General features: G+C 33.8%; 3 protein-coding genes across 7 annotated transcripts; 2 read left to right on the top strand and 1 right to left on the bottom strand.

Annotated features, from left to right (window-relative positions):
- The first annotated feature begins 4,629 nt into the window (after nucleotides 1–4,629).
- Nucleotides 4,630–7,341, top strand: LOC105137358 (protein NRT1/ PTR FAMILY 3.1-like). Its single transcript, XM_011043084.1, has 4 exons — nucleotides 4,630–4,938; nucleotides 5,049–5,266; nucleotides 5,627–6,186; nucleotides 6,309–7,341. The coding sequence occupies exons 1-4, from the start codon at nucleotides 4,818–4,820 to the stop codon at nucleotides 7,216–7,218; spliced, it is 1,809 nt and encodes a 602-aa protein (XP_011041386.1). The 5' UTR covers nucleotides 4,630–4,817; the 3' UTR covers nucleotides 7,219–7,341.
- Nucleotides 7,342–7,875: 534 nt separating this feature from the next.
- Nucleotides 7,876–17,384, top strand: LOC105137357 (ubiquitin carboxyl-terminal hydrolase 5). Of its 5 annotated transcripts, none has more exons than XR_844558.1 (16): nucleotides 7,876–8,451; nucleotides 8,876–9,124; nucleotides 9,415–9,559; nucleotides 10,206–10,265; nucleotides 10,393–10,488; nucleotides 10,579–11,011; nucleotides 11,395–11,465; nucleotides 12,192–12,332; nucleotides 12,433–12,603; nucleotides 13,482–13,739; nucleotides 13,828–13,976; nucleotides 14,134–14,709; nucleotides 14,888–15,161; nucleotides 15,597–15,812; nucleotides 15,963–16,135; nucleotides 16,917–17,384. XR_844558.1 is itself a non-coding variant. In XM_011043082.1 (16 exons), exons 1-15 carry the CDS (start codon nucleotides 8,306–8,308, stop codon nucleotides 15,774–15,776), a joined length of 2,841 nt encoding a protein of 946 aa, XP_011041384.1. In that variant the 5' UTR covers nucleotides 7,877–8,305; the 3' UTR covers nucleotides 15,777–15,812; nucleotides 16,917–17,384. The 5 variants fall into 5 exon arrangements, 4 of the variants coding, with proteins under 4 accessions (XP_011041381.1, XP_011041384.1, XP_011041383.1 ...); XM_011043082.1 differs by lacking the exon at nucleotides 15,963–16,135 and having other exon boundaries at nucleotides 7,877–8,451; nucleotides 10,579–10,609; nucleotides 10,718–11,011; XM_011043079.1 differs by lacking the exon at nucleotides 15,963–16,135.
- Nucleotides 17,385–18,102: 718 nt separating this feature from the next.
- LOC105137356 (cytochrome P450 94A1-like) lies at nucleotides 18,103–20,023 on the bottom strand. The gene has a single exon (XM_011043078.1). It carries the CDS (start codon nucleotides 19,906–19,908, stop codon nucleotides 18,409–18,411), a length of 1,500 nt encoding a protein of 499 aa, XP_011041380.1. The 5' UTR covers nucleotides 19,909–20,023; the 3' UTR covers nucleotides 18,103–18,408.
- Nucleotides 20,024–21,033: the final 1,010 nt, after the last annotated feature.

Raw genomic sequence — 21,033 nt, 5'->3', positions numbered from 1 at the left:
CACAAAAAAAAAAATATATATATATATATATATATATATATATGTTCAATGGCAACTTTTCTTTGGCTTTCTTCACAAAAGCTAATACGTGTAGTTGTAATTTTAATTTCTTATATTTCTGTGAGCGGACAAATATTTCTTTAGTGTTTTTTTATAAAGGTATTTAGATTGTTTAATTTTTAAGTACAGTCAAGTAATATGTTTAGCCTTAAAAAAAGATTAAAAAAAAAAACTTTGCTTTTGAAAGTATTTTGATATATTTTATGTGAGTGTTTTGTGTAATTTAGAGGACTACGAGGACATTTTAGTAATTTCATAATGTATTTATTATTTTTTAATCAAAAAATTATAGATGCGTATTCCTCATATATTTGCGAGTGGGAAATGTCTGCGCTATTAAAGAGAAGTGTATGACACTTACTAGTGGCTGAATCTAGTTATCTGACATCTAATAGAATGCGCAATCTTTGTTCTTTTACACATAGTGTGACATATGTAGACAAATAATGATTGAATTACCACTAGTAATCGATTGTTTGTGAAATTTTCTCTCCTTTTCTCTCGTGACAACTAAAATGTATAATTGTCATTTTTGTTAATTGCTTGTTAAATCAATAATGTTTGTCATACCAAAATATCTTGAGGTTGGCATCATTGCCAAACCCATGTGTCTGGGTAAAAAAATTAATTTTTTTTAAAAACATGATTATACTGTAAAAACAAATATTTTCTTATTTAAGTAGAATTTTTCATTCATATACAGTAGAACGTAATTACAAACTCCTTTTTATTTGTACAATTTATTTTATAAATTTTTTATACTCAAAGATGAAAGAAAGGAAAAAAAATATATTAAATTCTAAGTGATGTATTTCAAGTTTTTAAAAATAAATTTTTTTTAATGTACTGTAAATGAAAATATTAATTTTATGTTTCCATCCAAATATTGGATAATTTTTTAAATGGTTCATACTTTTTAAAATTTGAGATGTTGTTGCATGATTTAATTGTCAAAGTTTGTTATAAAAAGAGTTTATTCTACATAATAGCTATTAATATACATATGAAAATTTAAAATATATGATCATAAGAGAAAACTTTTGATATTTTGAATTGATATATTATGTTGCAGGAAAAAAATTATACATATAAAAAACTTATTCTCCTTTAACTTTTTTAATTTGTGCAATTTTATAAATAATTTCTTCAATAAATTAGAGATTAATAAAAAATAATTGAGTGAATTTTAGAGATGTGTGTGGTTAATGTCCCAAAATAAAAGAAAAAATATAGAAAAGATAAAAATATATTTGGTTAAAAAAATAAAAATAAATAAATAAATAAATATATTTTTAGAATAATTATAAGTGAATTTATATATTTAAAAAAAAACACATGGGTGTTTGGCTCTTGCAAGTGCTTGGATGTGGTAAAGAATTAAATGAAAGTTTAAAAATTAATTCATTTAATTATATTTAATAACATTATTATAATATTTTCCATACTCTTGGATATTACACGCTTGTCAATAAACTAGTTTGGTGTCCAAATTTTGTGTTCGAATTAATAAATATAATTTCACTAATTTAATATGTTGTTCCTGAGATGCATGTTCTTTACCCTCATCTATTGCAGGGATCCATGTGGCTACACATTATTAGATTTGTTGTCTTTTGGAGAGTTTGTTTGTTTGGTTTTTTTTTTTAATAGATGCTAATGTAATAAAAAAATTAATAAAATAACAATGAATAAAAACTATTTTAAAAAAATAATATAATTTTAAAAATAAAAAATAATATTTATAATTCACGAGTCACATTTATTATTTACAACTTTTTTAAATTGTAAAATTATTGAACATAATATTTAATAAAAAAAGAGCAGAAAGAAAAAAGAAAAAAGAAAAGAGATCCAATTACAATTATCATATTATCAATACCATTATAAATATATCAAAATAAAAAAATTACTTACACCAAAAGAGAAATCTGCCACAAAAAATCCCAAGAACAAATGAGCCCTACAAAGTGGCGCAGCTGACTATGTAAAAGTTGATGAATGACAGGGAAAGACTGAGCCAAGCACGCTGCTGTTGTTTCAGGGAAATGGATGTCTCTGTCAATTTAAGAACCAAGTGGCCATGCTTGTGAGTTGTGACCTCCACTGTGGCTGTGGACCAAGACTTCCATGGCAGCTACTCATCAAGAATTGGAAAAAGAAAGAACGATAAGGTCCAAACATCCAAGAGGATTCAATTCCATGGCTCAGCTAATTGGAAAAGGAAAGCAATCTGCCATTTTTTGTTTCGGCTCATCTGACTGTTCAACGGAGTCTCATCGATGTCTTTATCAGTCTATTTCGGCATTAATGCATTTTATATATCTTGTTGGAGATGTTAAAGGAAGATGCACCTTCCTTAGTTTCGAATTTTATTGTCATAAAATAAAAGAAATGAAAACATTTGGGACATACATAATATATTTCCTTGTTCTTCCTGTTTTATAAAAGGAGAAAAAATTCATTCTAAAATTATTATAAAAATATATTTATTTTATATATTTATCTCTGATCTTCTAATAAAGCATGTTTTTCAGGACACTAACCGAACATAAACTAAACTTGAATAAGAAATATAACCTTAAGTGTAGAATCAGAGTTTCAAAATATGTGGGTTAATTAGATTTGTTTTAGTAGTTTTTTCAAGCATTTCTTTCAAGTTTACGTGGAAAACAAGATGATAAAGTAAACGTAAATCACTTTAAAAAATATATAAAATACTAACAACAAACTATCACAAATTTACAAAAAATATTTATTTATTTCGGTCCAATTATGATATACAAAGTGCAATATCAATTTGGGAAAATCCAATAAAATCGAAAGGAAGATTGTACCCGATGAATTCCGAGTTTATCATGTGTGCTTATAGGCTAAGTTGGTATTTATGATATTTGATTAATTTTTTAATTTTAATAATTTAATTTATTTATTTTTAGTAAGATAGTTGGTGGATCATGTTTAATATCTATAAAAAAAATTCTTCTAATTTATTTGGAAATTTTTTTATATTCAAATAGTATTGTTTGAAAAAAAAACAATTATAATTTAAAAAAATACTCTAAAATAGATATGCATTCTTTTTTGAGAAAAACTAAACCTTCTTTTGAAGGATCCTTAGTGTGCGAAATACCAATGACATGAAAAGAATAAAAAATTAGTATTTGGTTGAACTCTTAAAGATAATAAATATAATAATTTACTAGATTTACATATGCTTGGATTTAATATTAACTAGATCTAAATATGATGAGTATAATAATTTACCTAATTTGTTTGTATCTAAACTTAGTATTTGATGTCTAATAATTCTACAAACCCACATATATAATAAATGTTCGCATGCCATATATAATAAATGTAGATACATATGCCAGGCATTAAGCCCATAAATGAGAGGTTATTATTTTTTCCCTGATGATTCTTCTGAAGGCATATTCAAATAAAAACAATAAATATTGATACATGAATATTAAATTAAGTATATATTATAAATAGGAAAATTACAAGAATATTACAGGTGTTAGCTCACATCAATTCATTGCACGTTACTATTTTTTATTTGAATTTAAAAAGAGATTATGAGAAACATTGTTTTTTAATGAATACGCCAATTTGTTCGTTGAAGATCAATTTAAAAGACCGTTAAAAACGAAAATTAATCTCAAGAAAGTTTTTAACTTAAAAAAAAGGTGGTTAGAGCATCCTAGATTTGTGTCCTGCCATGCACGACGGGCCGGTCAATATTTTTTTTTAATATAAACAAATTGCTAAGAATTTTTTTTTTAAACTTGAATCATTAGTATTTTAAATAATATGAAAAAATATAAAAATAATAAATAAACTAACAGAAAAATAATAAAAAAAACCTAACATTAGTTCATTTGAAGCATTAAAAAATCTTGTGTTAAAAAAAAACCTAAACAAAATAATAAAAAACATCAACAAAAAAAGTCTAGTTAAATTAAGTTGATTTGTAAATTTCATAACCACAAAAATAAAAAATATTAACTCTAAAAAAAGAAGAAGTTGAAGCTCAATCTTTAACCAAATAAAAATATTATAAAACAAAAATAAAAAAAATAATTAAAAACTAAATCCAACCCCACCTAAATCAAGATGTAAAGTTTTAGATCTAATTATTATACTAGAGTAACCCATTTTAAAAAATAAATTAAATAAAATTATAAAAGTTAATTATTAAATAATTTAATATTAAAAGAGAAAAATAATTTTTAAATTAATATGTCTCTATATCACTATTCCCTCAATATACAGTATAAAGATTTTTTGAACAAGAATAATTTTTTTTTTAAAATCACTATTTTAATAAATAATGATTTGTTCTTGTAGCTACAGTAACTTATTATTTCTTCATTAGCTTTTTGTAAATTTTTATGTCACGCAAACCTTCCCTATGCTTTTCATATGTATTGAAAAAGAAAAATATTAAAAATAAAAAAAGCCATAAATGTGACTGCCTATCAACCTAGTAATACACGAATTTTAAGATAAGATATGGAAATAAATTCCCAAGTAGCCTGCCCGCGTATAAGATATGGAAATAAATACTCAAGTGGAGGGTGGGATAACATGAGGAATCCCTAGGAAATGATGAATACAGACAAAAATAGTAAAAAAACCTATACAATATATGAGCCTCACCTCACCCCACCTCACCCATAAGCAGTCTCCACTACAGTAGCCTGCCCACATATCCATTTTCTTGGTTGGATTCTTGACAGGGAATTGGATCAGAAATGGAGTTTCAGGACAACAACAGATCTCATGAAGCTAAGAAGCCGGAGGAGATGAAGATCAAGGAATATGATAAGAGGAAAAAAAAACTCGGAGGCATGAAGGCAATTCCATTCATCCTTGGTGAGTTTGTTCTGGACTTAGCAGATGTTTACATTACCACAGTTAATTAAGTTTGAAACTATGAGCTTAAGTGCTGAAGTTTCTGTTAATTAACCTTCATGTTTTGGCAGTAACTGAAGTATGTGACAGATTTTCTACCATTGGTTTTCATGCCAACATGATAACATACCTTACTCAGCAGCTGAACTTGCCTCTTGTAAAGGCCTCTAATATTGTCTCCAACTTCAACGGAACTGCTAGCTTAACACCCTTGATCGGTGCTTTGATTGCCGACTCATTTGCTGGCCGATTCTGGACCATCGTCGTTGGTTCCATCATCTATGAACTGGTTCATCCCTCTCACTTTCTCGGCATATTTATTTTCTATAATGTTGCAGTACAGATTTCGTATCGCAAGGTCCAGATGATATTATAATTCTAATGCATGTTGACTTACATATCCTGAGCTTTCAATATAATCTTCAGAATCGAATCTTCCTCGAATGTGTCGATATATAGATGTGGTTTTGTTCTCGACGTCGTCATCTCGGGTTTGAATTTAAGGAGTCTTCAAGAAAGAAAATTAGCTTGAATGCACTAGTTCAAATACGGACTATAGAAAGGCTTTTATATGACACAAAGCCCTTGGTCCAAACCAGTTAGTCCTGGGAGCTGAAAACTAATTTGACACTGCAATTGGTTCTCGCAGGGATTGATTAGCATCACCACAACAACACTACTGAAATCACTGCATCCTCCACCTTGTCCATCACTAATGGACTGCAAAGAGGCTTCAAGTTTCCAACTAAGCACCCTCTACTTGTCTCTATTCCTCTTAGCTATTGGCTTGGGTGGCACCAGGCCTTGTGTCATGACCTATGCTGCAGACCAATTGGACATGAGCAAATCAGGTGTCGAGTCTCGAAGCTGGAACTTTTTCAATTGGTACTACTTTAGCTTGGGATTAGCAAGATTAGCTGCAGTGACCATTGTGGTCTACATACAAGATAATGTGAGCTGGGGCTGGGGTCTTGGAATACCAACTATTGCCATGGCTGTAGCTTTCATGGTCTTTCTATCCGGTTCTCCACTTTATAAGAAAGTGAAACCAGGAGGAAGCCCATTGGTCAGAGTAATTCAAGTGATTGTTGCTGCTATAAGGAAGAGAAAAGCTGTGGCGCCAGAAGATCCAAGTCTCTTGTACCAAAACCAAGAACTTGATGCTGCTATATCTGTCCATGGAAGGCTTTTGCACACCACTCAGTTCAAGTAAGCTATGACAAAAATTCACGACGTAGGATAACAAAGGAAGCTGTCCTGGGCCGACGATGTGGTCACTGACCTTAAATTTGCTGCAGAAATATTTCTAAACTGGCCTTTTCACTTTGCAGGTGGCTTGATAAAGCAGCAGTAGAGAACTATGGTGAAGCAACAGATTCCAGTACACCAAATCTGTGGAAGCTAGCTACCGTGCATCGAGTAGAGGAGCTCAAATCCTTTCTCAGATTGCTTCCAGTTTGGGCAGCAGGGATTTTACTCGTCACTGCAAATTCACATAGTGGCAGCTTCAATACACAACAGGCTCGCACCATGGATCGTCGCCTGTCGAATTCCTTCCAAATTCCTCCTGCTAGTATGTCCTTCTTTGGCATCATGACCGTGATCATAGGGCTTGTTCTTTACGAACGCCTCTTCGTGCCCTTTGTGCGTAGATTCACAAGAAATTCTGCAGGCATCACATACCTACAAAGAATGGGCATAGGCCTACTCTTAAACATTCTCTTTTCCGTTGTTGCTGCTTTGGTTGAGAAAAAGAGAAGAACAGTGGCAGAAAATCATAACTTAGTGGATAACCCTAAAGCCACCGTTCCTATAAGTGTATTCTGGCTGGTTCCTCAGCTTTCCCTCCATGGAATGTCAGAAGTCTTCATGGCTGTTGGACAGTTAGAATTTCTATATGATCAATCACCAGAAAGCATGAGAAGTATAGCCTTGGGATTGTTTTGGATAGCAAGTTCTGTTGGAGATTACTTGGGCACATTTATGGTGTCACTGATTCATGAATACACAGGACACAAGAACAATTGGTTGCCTGACAGGAACCTGAACATAGGAAAGTTGGACTATTATTATTGGCTTGTAACTGGTATCCAAGCTGTAAATTTTGTGTATTTTGTGATTTGTGCTTGGTGTTACACTTACAAGCCCTTGGAAGGGGTCATGGAAGAAGATTCTGAAGCACCTGAAGATGGTGCAGAAAGGAATGGGAAGATAGAACTCACTACAGCTGAAAAAGTTTAGTGAAAAGGCCTAATGGATATATTTTTAGCAATACTATGTTGGGCTTTTCATCAAACTTTCATAAGAACCTAAGGGTTCATGTAGATATCCAAATTTGGAAACCCATTTAGATATCCAAGCTAATCTCCCTTCCTTAATGGTTTTAATTATGGTCGTATCTAGTTTTCGTGTCTCCTTTTGCAAACAATTCTCAAGAAATTTTCATCCAAATGCACTCACCACTTTAATCAAAATCCAAGTAATTATTATAAGGCCTTGTAAAAATTCAAATTATTTTTATAAAATTTAATTCATTTATATTCTTATTCATTAATTAATCGAAACACTAGTTCATGAATAAACTTGTATATTTAAGGCTTGATCTACAAGTTAAATTTGATTGTCACAAATTTAAAATTTAATATAAAGAGTTATATAAAAACTTGCTACTCGAAATGCTAGAAAAATTTAATTTTAAAAAAATAAATTTTAAATTTTTTATATTTATATTTTGAATCTAATCGATCACAAATCAAATTTTAAAACTTGAACTTAAGTACCATCAATTCAAAACTTACTTAATAAATTTTGAAATTTAGTGGAATGAATCAATTTAAGATATTAGAAAACCTCTATTTTTTTAAATGATTTTGTTTTAAGTGTTTTTTTTTTTTTTAAGAAAATGACTTAGTTTCATGATATCCATTTGTTGAACGAGTCGATTTCGAATGAGTTGTATAACAAGATTCTAATAAAATCGAAACTCTTCATCTTCCCATCCTTTAAATGATGGTTCTCACATGAATCAAAACGGATGTCAGCTGCATCTGGAGCGGGTGTAATAGTGCTTGTAAACCATCCACTCTAAAACCGACCCATTTAGAACAAAACTAACCCATTTAGATATGCAAACAAGTTTTCTAACAATCTTAAAAAATGAGTTATCAAGGGTTTAGCTGAGATATTACACTAAAACCACCTGATTTTTTTCTCCCTCCCTGTTTGGTTTTCGAGAAAACAATAAACAAAATTCTGGAAAACCAAAAACAAAAGAGAAAATTTCACAAATCTGTAGATCCAGGAAAAGAATCACTTCTCTTCTTCTCTGATGACGGAGGTGAGGGTGGCGTGCAACAACAGCAGCGGCGGTGCACAGCTGACACCAGAAGAAGAGAGGGTTTTGATTAGAGACATTGCGATTGCTTCAGAAACTAAGAGTAAAGAAGGCGATAGCTTTTATTTAATCACTCAACGGTAACATTAATTTCTTTATTTTTCTTTCCTCTCTGTGGTTTTTTCGTGTTGAAAGGTTCGTGACTTCAAAAAATCCAGAGTTTTGTGTTTAGAGTGAAAGTGAAGTCTTTTTTTTTTCCCCCTCGTGTCTTGATTTTTTAGAGTGTTAACAAGTTTTTAATGTAAAAATGCAAAATGGGTTTGTTTAGTTTTGAGTTTTTCTACTGTAAAGAAAGGTTTTTAGTTGTCTGAAATCTTTAAAGAATCAATTCTTGTTTTCTGAACTAAGAGACAATTATTGTTCAAGTTTCAAGTGGGAACTAAGTAATTTACCCAGCAATTTTGTTCATTGTGTGTGTGTGTGGTAGAGTACGGAAGTTATTATTATTTTTTTTAACTGAATAATAATGTTGGTGATATTTTTTGTTTTGCTGGTTTATAATAGATGGTGGCAACATTGGATTGATTATGTGAACCAAGACCAGACAAATGTTACTAATGATGGGTCATCCATGTTAGAGAATTGTGATACAGTTAGTTCTTCAAAAAGGCCTGCCAGTATTGATAATTCTGATTTGATATATGATGTGAATTCGGAGGAGTCTAATGTTGGCATTGAGATTCATGACACTTTATTAGAAGGCCGTGATTATGTATTGCTTCCGCAAGAAGTTTGGAACCAGTTGTATTCCTGGTGAGTTGTTTATGAAACTGTGGAAGAATAGAATTTATGACGTTACTTTCTCATTATTTAGCTTTTCTGTTTTGCATTTTTGACACAAGGACCCGTGGTTATAATCTTAATTTTTGATAGGATTTTTATGCTCAATACCATATTCAATAGCTACTTCCAACATGAATAGAGAACATAGGTAGGAGTTTTCTTTATTGCCTTCTCGTCTTCGCAGGCAATAAGGGATCGCTAAATTATATCTTTCAATGGGGGAAATGCTCTTATAAATGTGATAGTATTGTTGGGTACAGGTATGGAGGTGGTCCAGCGTTGGCACGGAAAGTAATCAGTTCAGGTCTTTCTCAGACAGAGTTTGCTGTAGAGGTATATCCTCTCCGTCTTCAGCTACTGGTTATGCCGAAGGGTGATCGTTGTGCAGTAAGAATTAGCAAGAAGGTACAACTTGAGATCTGTCATGTTTTGCTACTTTATTGAGCAGCGTAGTTTGTTGTAACTTGACCCAAGGAGTTGAGGACTCAATTTAGCATTGACTTAACAAAATCTCAAATCTTAACCTTTTAAGTAACTTTGAGAATGTTTCTGCAATCAGTATTGAGTGTGTTTGAGAAAATAAGCTAATTCTTGAAAAGAAAGGGAACCCTTTAAAAGTTATTAAATAGAAGAAAATTGTTAAAAAGTGTCATCACCACAAAGTTGCCCTATCTCATTGTGAAAGTATCACATTAACACTTCCCTAACACTGCTACCCTAAATCTGCCACAAAATTGCGCTCTCTCCATCAAATTCATCATCATGACAACCTCAACAGCTGCCATGCTGGATTGTTTGCAGCCATATCGGCATAAATCTGAAAGTGGTGAAATTGCATCTCTTGTTCACCAATTAAATGCAGTTTCAACCATGAGTTATTAAAACTAACCAGTAACTAGGGCTGCTTTATCAGCTCTAAATGGTGTTTAGAATCTGAATACTACAATTTGAGTGGTGATAGTTTAAAGTTTCAACTGTAAGTTTCTATTTTATGAAATGTTCTCCAAGTATATCTTGTGTTTGCTCATAAAAAACTGAATCATTTTCGCAGGAGACAATTGGAGAGCTTCACAAAAGAGCTTGTGAGATTTTTTATCTGAACTTAGAGCAGGCAAGGGTTGAAAATACCTCAGCTATTTATTTTTACATTTGAAATATAGATTGAAAGTTTCTAGTTTAAAATTTGTTGAACAATTCCTTGTATTCAGTTTCTTATCATGTAGTATTTTTTTTTTCAGGTATGCATTTGGGATTACTATGGCCACCATAAACATGCTCTGATGAATGACATGGATAAAACACTTGATGATGCCAACTTACAGATGGATCAGGATGTAAGTCTTTCTGTACTGTGCAATGGTGTAAATACATGCTACTTTCTTGTTTAAAATTTGAATTTTGTTTTGTTTTATAACGGTATACAGATTCTGGTGGAGGTTCATGAGATTGCAAATGGTACTGCATTGAGTCGTTTTATAAGATCTGCTCAGGACAATGGACCAACTGTGAAGGATGCTAGTTCTTTTCATTTAGAGCCTTCTAAGTCAAGCTTATCAATTGCAGGAGGTTTACCTGCAAGCAAGGGTGCTTCTAGAGGCTACAGTGCAGAGCTATCTCAAAGTCCAAATCTGATATCCCAGGGTCCAAATCTGACATATCAGGGCAGGGAGCTGGATAATGCATGTGGGACCAGTACTGTTACTACAAGGGGGTCTTCTGGTGGCTTGATTGGGTTGCAGAACCTAGGGAACACATGCTTTATGAATAGTGCAATACAATGTCTTGTTCACACATCAGAGTTTGCCGAATATTTTCGAGAGGATTATCATCAAGAAATAAATTGGAAAAACCCACTGGGTATGGTGGTAAGTTTGATTATTGATGAACAATATAAATTATGCTTATTTTCTTCCAAGCATGATTTTGAAACACTTGTTGAATGAAAAGGTACACTGGATAACTAAAATTCTCTTGGTTTTGAGCTTTTTTGATTCCATCTAAATGATATGGTCTTGGAATTGTCTTTGTTGACAAGTATTACAGTTTCTTTCATGCCATGCAAGATCTAACTTCAGATGTAGATTGAGGGACAATTCTTTGTTGGATCGATATAACTGTCTTTTTTTGGAAATACAATCTATTGTTTCTTTCTCAGGTCTTGTTTACATTTATTATTCTTTCTTGAGTTTGTTAATTAGATCTTTTGTGGCACTGATTTGTAGTTTGGTACTTTATGTCAGGTATAAAACTGATAAAACCTTTCATTTGTTACCGTTCACAAGTAGAGCTTGTAATTGATGCTGATGATCAGGCAAGCTGTTGTTATGTCATTTCTAATTGGGTTTCAAAGATCTCAACTAAATTTTAATTCATTATATGTTAATTAATTTAAATTGCAAATTCTTGAATGAAATTACTCAAGCCCCTTTGAAACTTGATCAGTGCAGCAACATAGAATGTTTTTAAGCATACAAACTACTCTTTAAATTACTTAAGAGGAATTATAAAGGGAAATCCGTATGTTTTCGCTCAAAATTTTGTACGTGTATGTGCACTGCAATCTACAAGAATAGGTTTGAAGCTCTTTGTCCAGCCCAGATCTTAGTGTTTGAGCAGTATCTTTATTTGCGTAAATTTTGATGTTCTGAGTCCTTGTTTTTTGATTGTCCAGTACACTTTTCTGGCTTGCTGAAGATATTGCACATCAATGATAATATAAAAGGCTGATTTTAAAAGCTGTAAGGATTCACCCTGGATTGAATTCTTTTTTTCCTGGCCTACTCTACACACAATTGAAATGAACGTAGAAGAGCACATTCCTTGGAAATGAGTTGCAGCCAATCAATAGACCTCTAGGTCAAATCTTGAGATGTGAAGTTCATCTATCATTAAGAATGACTGAATGAAAATTATTTTAACAGATGGATCATATTAGGAGTGATTTTACTGATGGAAGTTTCATTTAGCTATTTTAAGTATTGTAAGTCGTTGAACTTTTCTGTTTATATTCTATTGAATTGAGTTAGCAATTTTGTAGGGTGAGCTTGCTCTTGCATTTGGTGAGTTACTTCGAAGGCTATGGGCACCTGGGCGAACAGCAATTGCTCCTCGACAATTTAAAATGAAGCTGGCTCGATTTGCACCTCAATTTAGTGGGTATAATCAGCACGATTCTCAGGTTCTCAAGGGCAACAAACTTTTCACTAATGGTCTGTGCTGTTGCATTTTGTATGGATTATGTGCAGTTTGTATAAGCTAACTGGTCTGTATTGTTGCAGGAGCTTTTAGCATTTCTTTTAGATGGTCTGCATGAAGATCTGAATCGTGTTAAACATAAGCCATATAAAAAGTCAAAAGATGCTGATGGTCGCCCAGATGAAGAAGTTGCTGATGAATATTGGGCAAGTCATATTGCTCGTAATGATTCTATAATCGTTGATGTGTGCCAGGTGTGTATTATAATGATCATTCAAGCTTGCTTACATCAAATCTTCATTTTTTTGGGTCTTGGATGAACTGACTAGACATATTTAGGATGATGTTGGATGGTGCAAAACTCAAACACACGCACCCACTGCCCACCCACACACGCACTCCAAAAAATAGTGCATGGTTTATTCTTATGAAATAGTTTTGATAACCCTGAAACCAAAATTGGGGGAAACTAGAGATTTAGAGTTATGGAAAAGTACTTTAGAGTACAAGGTTTTATTTAAACATGACTAAAATGGACTGCATGTATTGTAATCCTAGCAACATGAATGGAGGTGCTAGCTTGATTTAAGTAGAGGTGCTTCAGTGTGGTGAAATGAAGAAACATTACTGGAGTATTATGCAAACATGGATCCTGCTTGGTTGAAGGCTGTTTTCTGTATCATTGTGGTGAGGCCTGTAGCTCGATTCTTGATATGGTGATGTATGCTTCATTGTGAAGATGCATTTTGCTATGAAATATACATGCAGGAATATTAAGATGAATGTTTGAAATGGTCAACTAAGAGGTGATTGCAATTTGTAGGAAGAGTGAGAATATTAAGATAATATGCCAAGGCAACCCTCATTGAAGATAGGTTAAGACAGGGCCATATGAGGATGCACTGGTGCAGAAGAGTTATTGCATATAGTGTCATTCCAAAATCCACAAGATCCAAACTTTATTAAATTTTTGTGGAATTCTTTGACATGAAACTTGTTATTCTTGTTTCATATGAAGGATGTGCTGATTGTTATGCTTCTATGTTGACACATTTGCCAAAATTGCTGTCATTCCACTGTTTTTGTAGTTCTGTATTTGTGCTAAAATTGTTGACTGTTTCACTGTTCACAGGGCCAATACAAGTCAACTTTGGTTTGCCCAGAGTGCAATAAAATCTCTGTTACATTTGATCCTTTCATGTACCTCTCTTTGCCACTTCAATCCACCACCACACGTTCTATGACAGTTACGGTTTTTACATGTGATGGAAGTGCCTTGCCATTTGCTTGCACAGTGACTGTTCCGAAACAGGGACGATGCAGGGACTTGATCAATGCACTTGGCTGTGCTTGTTCCTTGAAGAATAGCGAAGAGCTTAAACTTGCTGAGGTTATGACATCGACTGTTGTCACTCATGTTCATAAACTTATGGATGTGCAATTCCTTGGCTTGACCTATTTGAACATGTTGTTCGCAGGTACGGAACCATTTATTTCAAAGGTTTCTAGAAGACCCCTTAATATCCCTCTCCACGATTAAAGATGATGACCACCTAGCTGCCTACAAGATAGCAAAGTCGCTAAAGAAAACACTTCTGCTTAGGTTGATTCATCGCTGTCAGGAACAGTATGTATTATCTATTTGGGTATTCATACCTTGCACCAATTATTGCCTTTGATAGTTTGGAATGCGCTGTACATTACATAGCTTTATATTTTATCAGTTTGTACATGCACATGTATGTGTCTGTATGTTGGATCTCTTATTTATTTTTGGTTGACAGGGAAACAGGTGATACAAAGGCTGCACAGAAGTTGAAACCCTTTGGAATGCCTCTTGTCTCTTTGATCTCACATGATGATATAATTACAAGAGGTGATATACAGCAAGTAGTTCACACAATGCTCTCACCTTTGTTGAGATCTGAAAGTTTGAGACAAGCTGACATTCCTGAGCCTTCCTCGTCATTGGCGGCATCAGATATGTGCCACAACGGCAGTTCTGATGAAGCATGTACTAACCCTGTATCAGATTCAATGAACAAGGATAGTAGTGGTTCCAGGGCAGTAACATTATTCAAACTACCGCTTCAGTTGGTTGAGGAAAGTAATGCATGCATTGATCTGTCCGTGGGAGAAGACAAAACAATTAAATTATCCTCAACATCAACATCAATGTTGGTATATGTTGATTGGTCACAGGAGCTCTTAGAAAAGTATGACATTCATTATTTGGAAAACTTGCCCGAAGTGTTCAAGTATGGAGCTGTGAATAAGAAAGCTCGAGCTGAACCTCTCTCCTTGTACACCTGTCTAGAAGGTTTTCTGCGTGAAGAGCCTTTGGTGCCTGAAGATATGTGGTTAGTGTCTATTCTTCCCCATCATACAAATTTTTAATTCCAATGCTGACCAATCCTTAGTGGATATATCTTTGGTTGACATTTTCCTTGTGCATTTGGATGTCATAGAATTATTTAGCTTTCATGTTGAAGGGAAAGGAGTTGCGCTAAAAGATTAGTGTTGATAAATCTGACACAGGTACTGCCCAAAATGTAAGGAGCGGAGGCAAGCAAGTAAAAAGCTTGACTTATGGAGGCTTCCAGAAGTGTTAGTCATCCATTTGAAGAGGTTTTCCTTTAGCAGATCAATGAAGCATAAACTAGAAACTTTTGTCAATTTTCCTATCCGTGATTTTGATCTGACAAATTACATAGCCAACAAGAACAACACTCAACGTCAACTCTATGAGCTATATGCATTGACCAACCATTATGGTGGCATGGGAAGTGGGCACTACACTGCACATATCAAGGTGAGCATAGAAGGAACTGGCAATAGGTGCATAATTTAGAAGATTGGTGTGCAGCTCATATTATTGGCTAGTATTGACAGTTCATGGACATTTTGGATTTTTGCACGGATAAACTATATAGTATATACATGACCATGGATAGGTGGTTCCCAGTAATTATTGTTCGTTAAAAGCCAAAGAAAGGTTTGAATAGTTGGTACTAATTGTTTGGAGTTAAATAGAATGTTTGGGCATTGAGTCCTTTCTACAACTTATTCATGTGTTTGATAAGTTAGTCTGTTCTTGTCTCTATTTTTTGTGATAGTAAGTTTAGAAGCTACAGCTTGTTGAACATTACTTTATGTCCGATTTCAGCTTCTAGATCTAATATTAGGGCAGTGGGCTATCCATAGATTGGTTCATTTCTTGAACTTAATTCATACCTGTGTTGTGCAGCTTCTGGATGAGAACAGGTGGTACAACTTTGATGACGCTCACATATCACCCATAAATGAAGAAGATGTGAAGTCACCTGCTGCGTATGTTCTCTTTTATCGAAGGGCGAAGACAGGTGATGCCATTAGCAATGGAGAAAATTCTGGTACTGGTCATAACAATGGTTCATCCCTGAAGTGAACTTCTATGGCCATTTCTTCTTGCCAAATAAGCATGGTATGTGGTTTGGGTGCAAAATACAACTTAAAGCAAGCCTTTTGTAATTGAATTCCCATATTTTTAGATAGAGATTCTATAGTTTTTGAAGTTCTTAATGGTATCACCCATTGGAAAAATATCAAGTCATTACTCAATGTGATCATGTAGGTAAGCAATAGTACCTAATATTTGGGTGAAGTTGATTAAGGACGATCCTGATACTGAGAGAGTGCTTTGCTTGCTAGAAAAGGGGCTGAAGTGGGCAACTAAATTCATTTAAATGGCTTATTACCCCCACCCGTACCCCACTGAATCCACCTGCACTCAGATGTTTGTTTGAGGTGGGCCTCAACTTGCTACTGCCTCAGATGGATGAGAAGTAGAAGACAATGTCTTGGTTTCTAGTAAAAATATCAGGACGGCACTGGCTCTTTTTTTTGTTGTTTTTTAGCGAATGGGGGCTTCCTTTTCAGGCTATACTGAAGCACAATTCTACTTTTAAAAGTGAATTGCCAGGGGATGAAATACCTTATCTCATTTTCAACCAAAATAACTCTGAAACAGAAACAGGGGGAGGACCAAGAAAGGGTAAATAGAGTTAGAAGGTCAACATGGCATTCTCAAAGTTTTAAACTATGACATTTTCTAGGTTTTAAGAATAATCAGGGGTAATAATAAGTCACTTAGGGTTTTACCATGCAGCACTTAGGGCAATTGCTATAAAACTATAGCATGCTAGGTAAACTATGCTTCATGTCAACACCTAAGGAGACATATAACCTGGTTTTCCATTTTTTGACAAAGGCATTCAGGGTTAATGGGATTCTCATCATAAAAAGCTAGAACTTGAAATTCTGTATCTATAACTTATTTTTTGGTCATCTCCATATTTGTTGGATCACCAGTAGCCCATAATCTGAATCTCTATGGGGTTACAAAATTATCTTTTGAGATCATTTGTGTGGATCCACTACTCAGTTGTTTTTTTACTTGGATTCCCACGTCCACTGCTTCATACCCATCATGTATTTATGCTCTTGTGCTTAACAATGAATTTTGAGTTAACAGTTAAAGCTGTTTCAGTTTAATATGGAAATTTTCTGATGACGTTGGGTATTGCAGATTCCTAGGCTTTATCCTGTGTTTAACACAAATACTGGTCATGGAGGCATTGAAGTGCACCAAGTGGCAAAGCTAACTCTAGACGGGAGATGTCCTTGCTGGTTCTGAAGGTAGGGGCACCCAACAATTGATAGTTATGTATATCACCAAGCTTTCTGGACTTCAATTTTGTAGACTAATTAAAAGGTCGCAAAAATAGGTCTAGGACAACTTGATTTTTCTGTAGAAAACAGTTAGCATACACCCTCTGTCATTGTGGGGGGGAAAGTACCCGGACGTTCTCTTCCGAGGATGTCTGATTTAGCTGCTATAATTTCTGCTATTCTAGCCAAACCTGTCTTGTTTCTTTAAGTGTTTATCAAGGTAGGTTTGTGTAAAAAGTTAGGGCTGCAATATTATCATGCATTGTCTGCTTGTTTTTTTCGATGGCTATCCTTTATATCTACCGAATCCTATTCACTTACAATTTTTCACTGAGCTTTATGATTTTGTTGCATAAAATCACATTCGAATTGGAAAACCTCGTCTGCAGAGGTGAATCCTCAACTTGAACATTCATCACTGTTTAAGGGTAGATTGCTCAAGTAGAATTTGTATGCAAATGTTTGCAAAGAAAATAAGAGAAAAACAAAATTAACCTCAATCATGAATCTGGAAATGGGAATCTGAAAGAAAATATTTGAAGTGTACTGTTGAGTCACTTGTTATGGGAAGTTATGTGTCATTTGTCATTGGAAGCTTGCAAATAGTTTGGATCTAAAAGGAAAATATAAATTATCTTATTATCATCATCTTTGATCATCCATCATGTATCATATCAATAACCTATTCAACAAGTAAAAAAAAAAACCTATTCAACAATGACATTTTGCTGTGCCATTTAAGAAATGGAATCATGGGCGCTATAGCACCGATATCTGCAGTATCAAAGTTAAAACACTCATCTTTGATGAAGACCCATCTGTGAAGGATTTTGTTTTTATAAGTTAAATCAAGTTTTAATAAGGCTATCAAGTTGTGAATTTAACAGGTAGAATTCGAAAAAAAAAGAAAGAAAAAAAGAAAAACAAATTTAATTTGATTTAAAATAAAAATAAAAATCATGGTCCTGGCTAGTGGACATGATGATGGGTCACCAGGTTTTGTGGTTTTAGTTTGTTCATATGTTTCCCAAGTAGACGTTAAATCTCGAGACCATTTTAAAGAGAATTACATTAATGATAATTACATTATCGTACATTGGCAGCCCTCCTCTTGTTCCACGAGTCCAACATGGAGTGAGTTTAAATATCATATAAAAACATCCAACAATAAATATAAATTCAGCAAATTTGTATGGGTATTATTAAAGCATAGACACCATGGAAGGGAAAACAAATGGACATAGGACTAGCTGCCAGTGTAGTTGACCTAAATACTAGCTTGCCGTGAAGCTGCTTTAAATTATTAATCATGCATGGAGAGATTTTGTCGAGCTCAACCTCATTTCCACTCATCTTTCCTTCACCTTAACCTGCAATCCACCTTTCATCCTTAGTGTCAAGGACAGCAAATGCTCCGGGCACTTTTCCTTGTTCTGCACATCAATCTCAAATCGCTCAATCACTGATGCTGCAATGGATTTCATCTGGATATAGGCCATGTCTTTCCCCAGACACATTCTTGGCCCCGCATGGAATACAGGAAACTTGAATGGACTCTCTTGCCTGTATATTCCATTCTCTAGCCATCTTTCAGGAACAAAATCGCGGCAATTCTTGCCCCAGATACTCTCCATCCTTCCCATGGCATAAGCGTGATATGTTACAAACCATTTCTTTCCCACAAATGTACCGTCTGGCAATACATCATCACTTTGGCAAGCTTTTGTATCCACTGGCACTGGTGGATACAATCTTAATGTCTCTGAAATAGCTGCCTGCAAATAATGCATGTCTCGGAGCTCTTCAAAACTGTAAGTATCACCAAGATTTTTTCCGTTGCTTGACCGAATCGTTTCAAGCTCCTTTAATATGTTCCCTTCTACAGCCGGGTTTAATGATAGTAGCCAAAAGAACCAACTCAAAGCAGAGGATGTCGTGTCTCGGCCTGCCAGTATAAAGCTTATGACAATATCTCTGAGAAATTCCGTTGAATTCTCATCCTTCCCTATAAACCGTGATAGCAAATCTTCATCATTCTTTTCGGTTATTTGCTCCATTCTAGACCGTATCATCTCATCCGCAAATTCATGGACAATTTTAACTGATTCTCTCAATGTCTTCTCTGTCCCAACATTGAAAAATCTGTTAATTTTCCAAAAAACTGGAAGAACATACATGAATCTCCCAGAGCTAAGTGTGGAAGCATCTTCAAACGCACGCATAAACTCACCACCACTGGTCCCATCCCCGCCAAGACAAGCAGGATCAACATTAAAAGCCACTTTGCATATATTATCAAATGCAAACCTTTCCAATATGTCTTGCAAATCCAACACCTGCTTTGTTTTCGAAGCTTGGGCAAGAATCGGAACTAACCTTGTCGAAATTTCAACCTCAACATTATCCATGACAAAATTTCGGAGTGACTTTGTATTGAACTCATAGCTAGCAGTTTTCCTCTGGACTCTCCATAGCTCTCCATCCGAATTAAAGATTCCTCTACCGAGGAAGTCTTCAAGAAGGTTGATAAACCGGTCTCCTTTCGGGTAGTTCTCAAAGTTGGTCTTGAGAATATACTCAACATTCAAAGGGTTTGCAGTGATGATGCCATGGACTTTGCCAGGACGGTGAAAGACAGCAGTGTTGGTGGGGCAGTGACTGAGTGTTTCTGTAGTCCACTCAAGGAACCGGTGTCGATTTCTTATGAATTCCGGTAAGGCCCCTACGATGGGATAAAACTTGAAGCCCTTGTTGGCAGGTTTCTTCTTTGAAGCGAAGAGGGCGTAGAGGTAAAACAAGAGGGAAAGAAAGAAAAGTATCAGCAGAATTTGAAGTGACAAGACTTCCATGGTTAGAAAAGGGGGAGTGAACGCGGCGGCAACAGATTTTCAAGAAGACGCATGGGTTGCGGTGGGTGGTCGCTTACTAGCAACTTGAAGATATGTGTTGTTGTTGGGCTTTATTAAAGCATCTCGATATACTATTTAGAAAATCCAAATCGGTAATATAATTTTTTTTAAAGTATAGATATAGTTTTTTTTAATTTATATACATTCTAATTATTGTAAAAAATTTATTTAAAAAAGTTAATTATAATTTAAAATATTTCATACATAATTATTTTAACAACTTGATATAATCTAATTGACTTAACAAATTTAAAAATAATCTCAATAATTCTCAATTAATATAATATTAACGAATAAAATTAAAAAAATAATAATTATAAAAAAATAAAAAACACTCGAGTCAATTCGAATAAATCTATCAAATTAATGATATAGATTATAAAACCAAATTTTTTTTATAAATAACAAAAAAATACATAGATTTAAAAAAAATCAAAGGACAAAAAACTAAAATTAGTGAAAAAATAGTATTATAATAAATAGTATTATAATAAATAGTATTTTAGTATTTTTACAAGATACATAGGAATATCATTTTTGTAAAAACAATTAATAAAATAATATTTTATTTAACAATTTCCTTAAAAATGTAAAATAAATATTATTGAAAAACCAAAATAATATATATATATATTTTAACTTTCCATTTAGCTTCTCCATTATAGATGCTTTTATAGATGGAAAATACAGGATCGAATTGCTATATAAAATACGTAGCCTAATGCTGCTGGCTGAAAAGATATAAAGTTTCGAAGCTTTCACACTAGTAATTGTGCTTCCTTAGATTTGGTTTTGATATTTTCATATATATATATATATATACAGTGGCGGAGGGAGGGGGGGGCTGGCAGGGGCCCCGGCCCCTGCAAGGAAATTTTTTTCCAGCCCCTCCCTTATATAAAATAATTAAAATTTTAATCCTTTTAAAATAACTCTTTTAACTTGGCCCTCCTTAATTTTTTTTTCTTACTCCGCCCCTATATATATATATATATATATATATCAGGAATCAACATCAACCCAGGAAAATATCAAAGAAGCAAAATATATATATATATCAGGAAT

This window comes from Populus euphratica, unplaced genomic scaffold (genome assembly GCF_000495115.2).
Source record: "Populus euphratica unplaced genomic scaffold, PopEup_1.0 scaffold66.1, whole genome shotgun sequence".
Classification (NCBI taxonomy): domain Eukaryota; kingdom Viridiplantae; phylum Streptophyta; class Magnoliopsida; order Malpighiales; family Salicaceae; genus Populus; species Populus euphratica.
The sequence above is the reverse complement of the archived record's forward strand: the minus strand, read 5'-3'. Positions and strand labels throughout refer to the sequence as shown.

What these genes read in the sequence shown, in the direction of transcription:
- LOC105137357 (XM_011043079.1), top strand. Translation starts at nt 8,306, where the DNA reads ATGACGGAGGTGAGGGTGGCGTGCAACAACAGCAGCGGCGGTGCACAG. An exon ending in TTTATCTGAACTTAGAGCAG is followed by an intron (nt 10,266 to 10,392) that starts GCAAGGGTTGAA and finishes TTTTTTTTTCAG; the next exon opens with GTATGCATTTGGGATTACTA. An exon ending in TAATCGTTGATGTGTGCCAG is followed by an intron (nt 12,604 to 13,481) that starts GTGTGTATTATA and finishes CACTGTTCACAG; the next exon opens with GGCCAATACAAGTCAACTTT.
- LOC105137358 (XM_011043084.1), top strand. Translation starts at nt 4,818, where the DNA reads ATGGAGTTTCAGGACAACAACAGATCTCATGAAGCTAAGAAGCCGGAG. An exon ending in GTTCCATCATCTATGAACTG is followed by an intron (nt 5,267 to 5,626) that starts GTTCATCCCTCT and finishes TGGTTCTCGCAG; the next exon opens with GGATTGATTAGCATCACCAC. An exon ending in TTGCACACCACTCAGTTCAA is followed by an intron (nt 6,187 to 6,308) that starts GTAAGCTATGAC and finishes TTCACTTTGCAG; the next exon opens with GTGGCTTGATAAAGCAGCAG.
- LOC105137356 (XM_011043078.1), bottom strand. Translation starts at nt 19,908, where the DNA reads ATGGAAGTCTTGTCACTTCAAATTCTGCTGATACTTTTCTTTCTTTCC.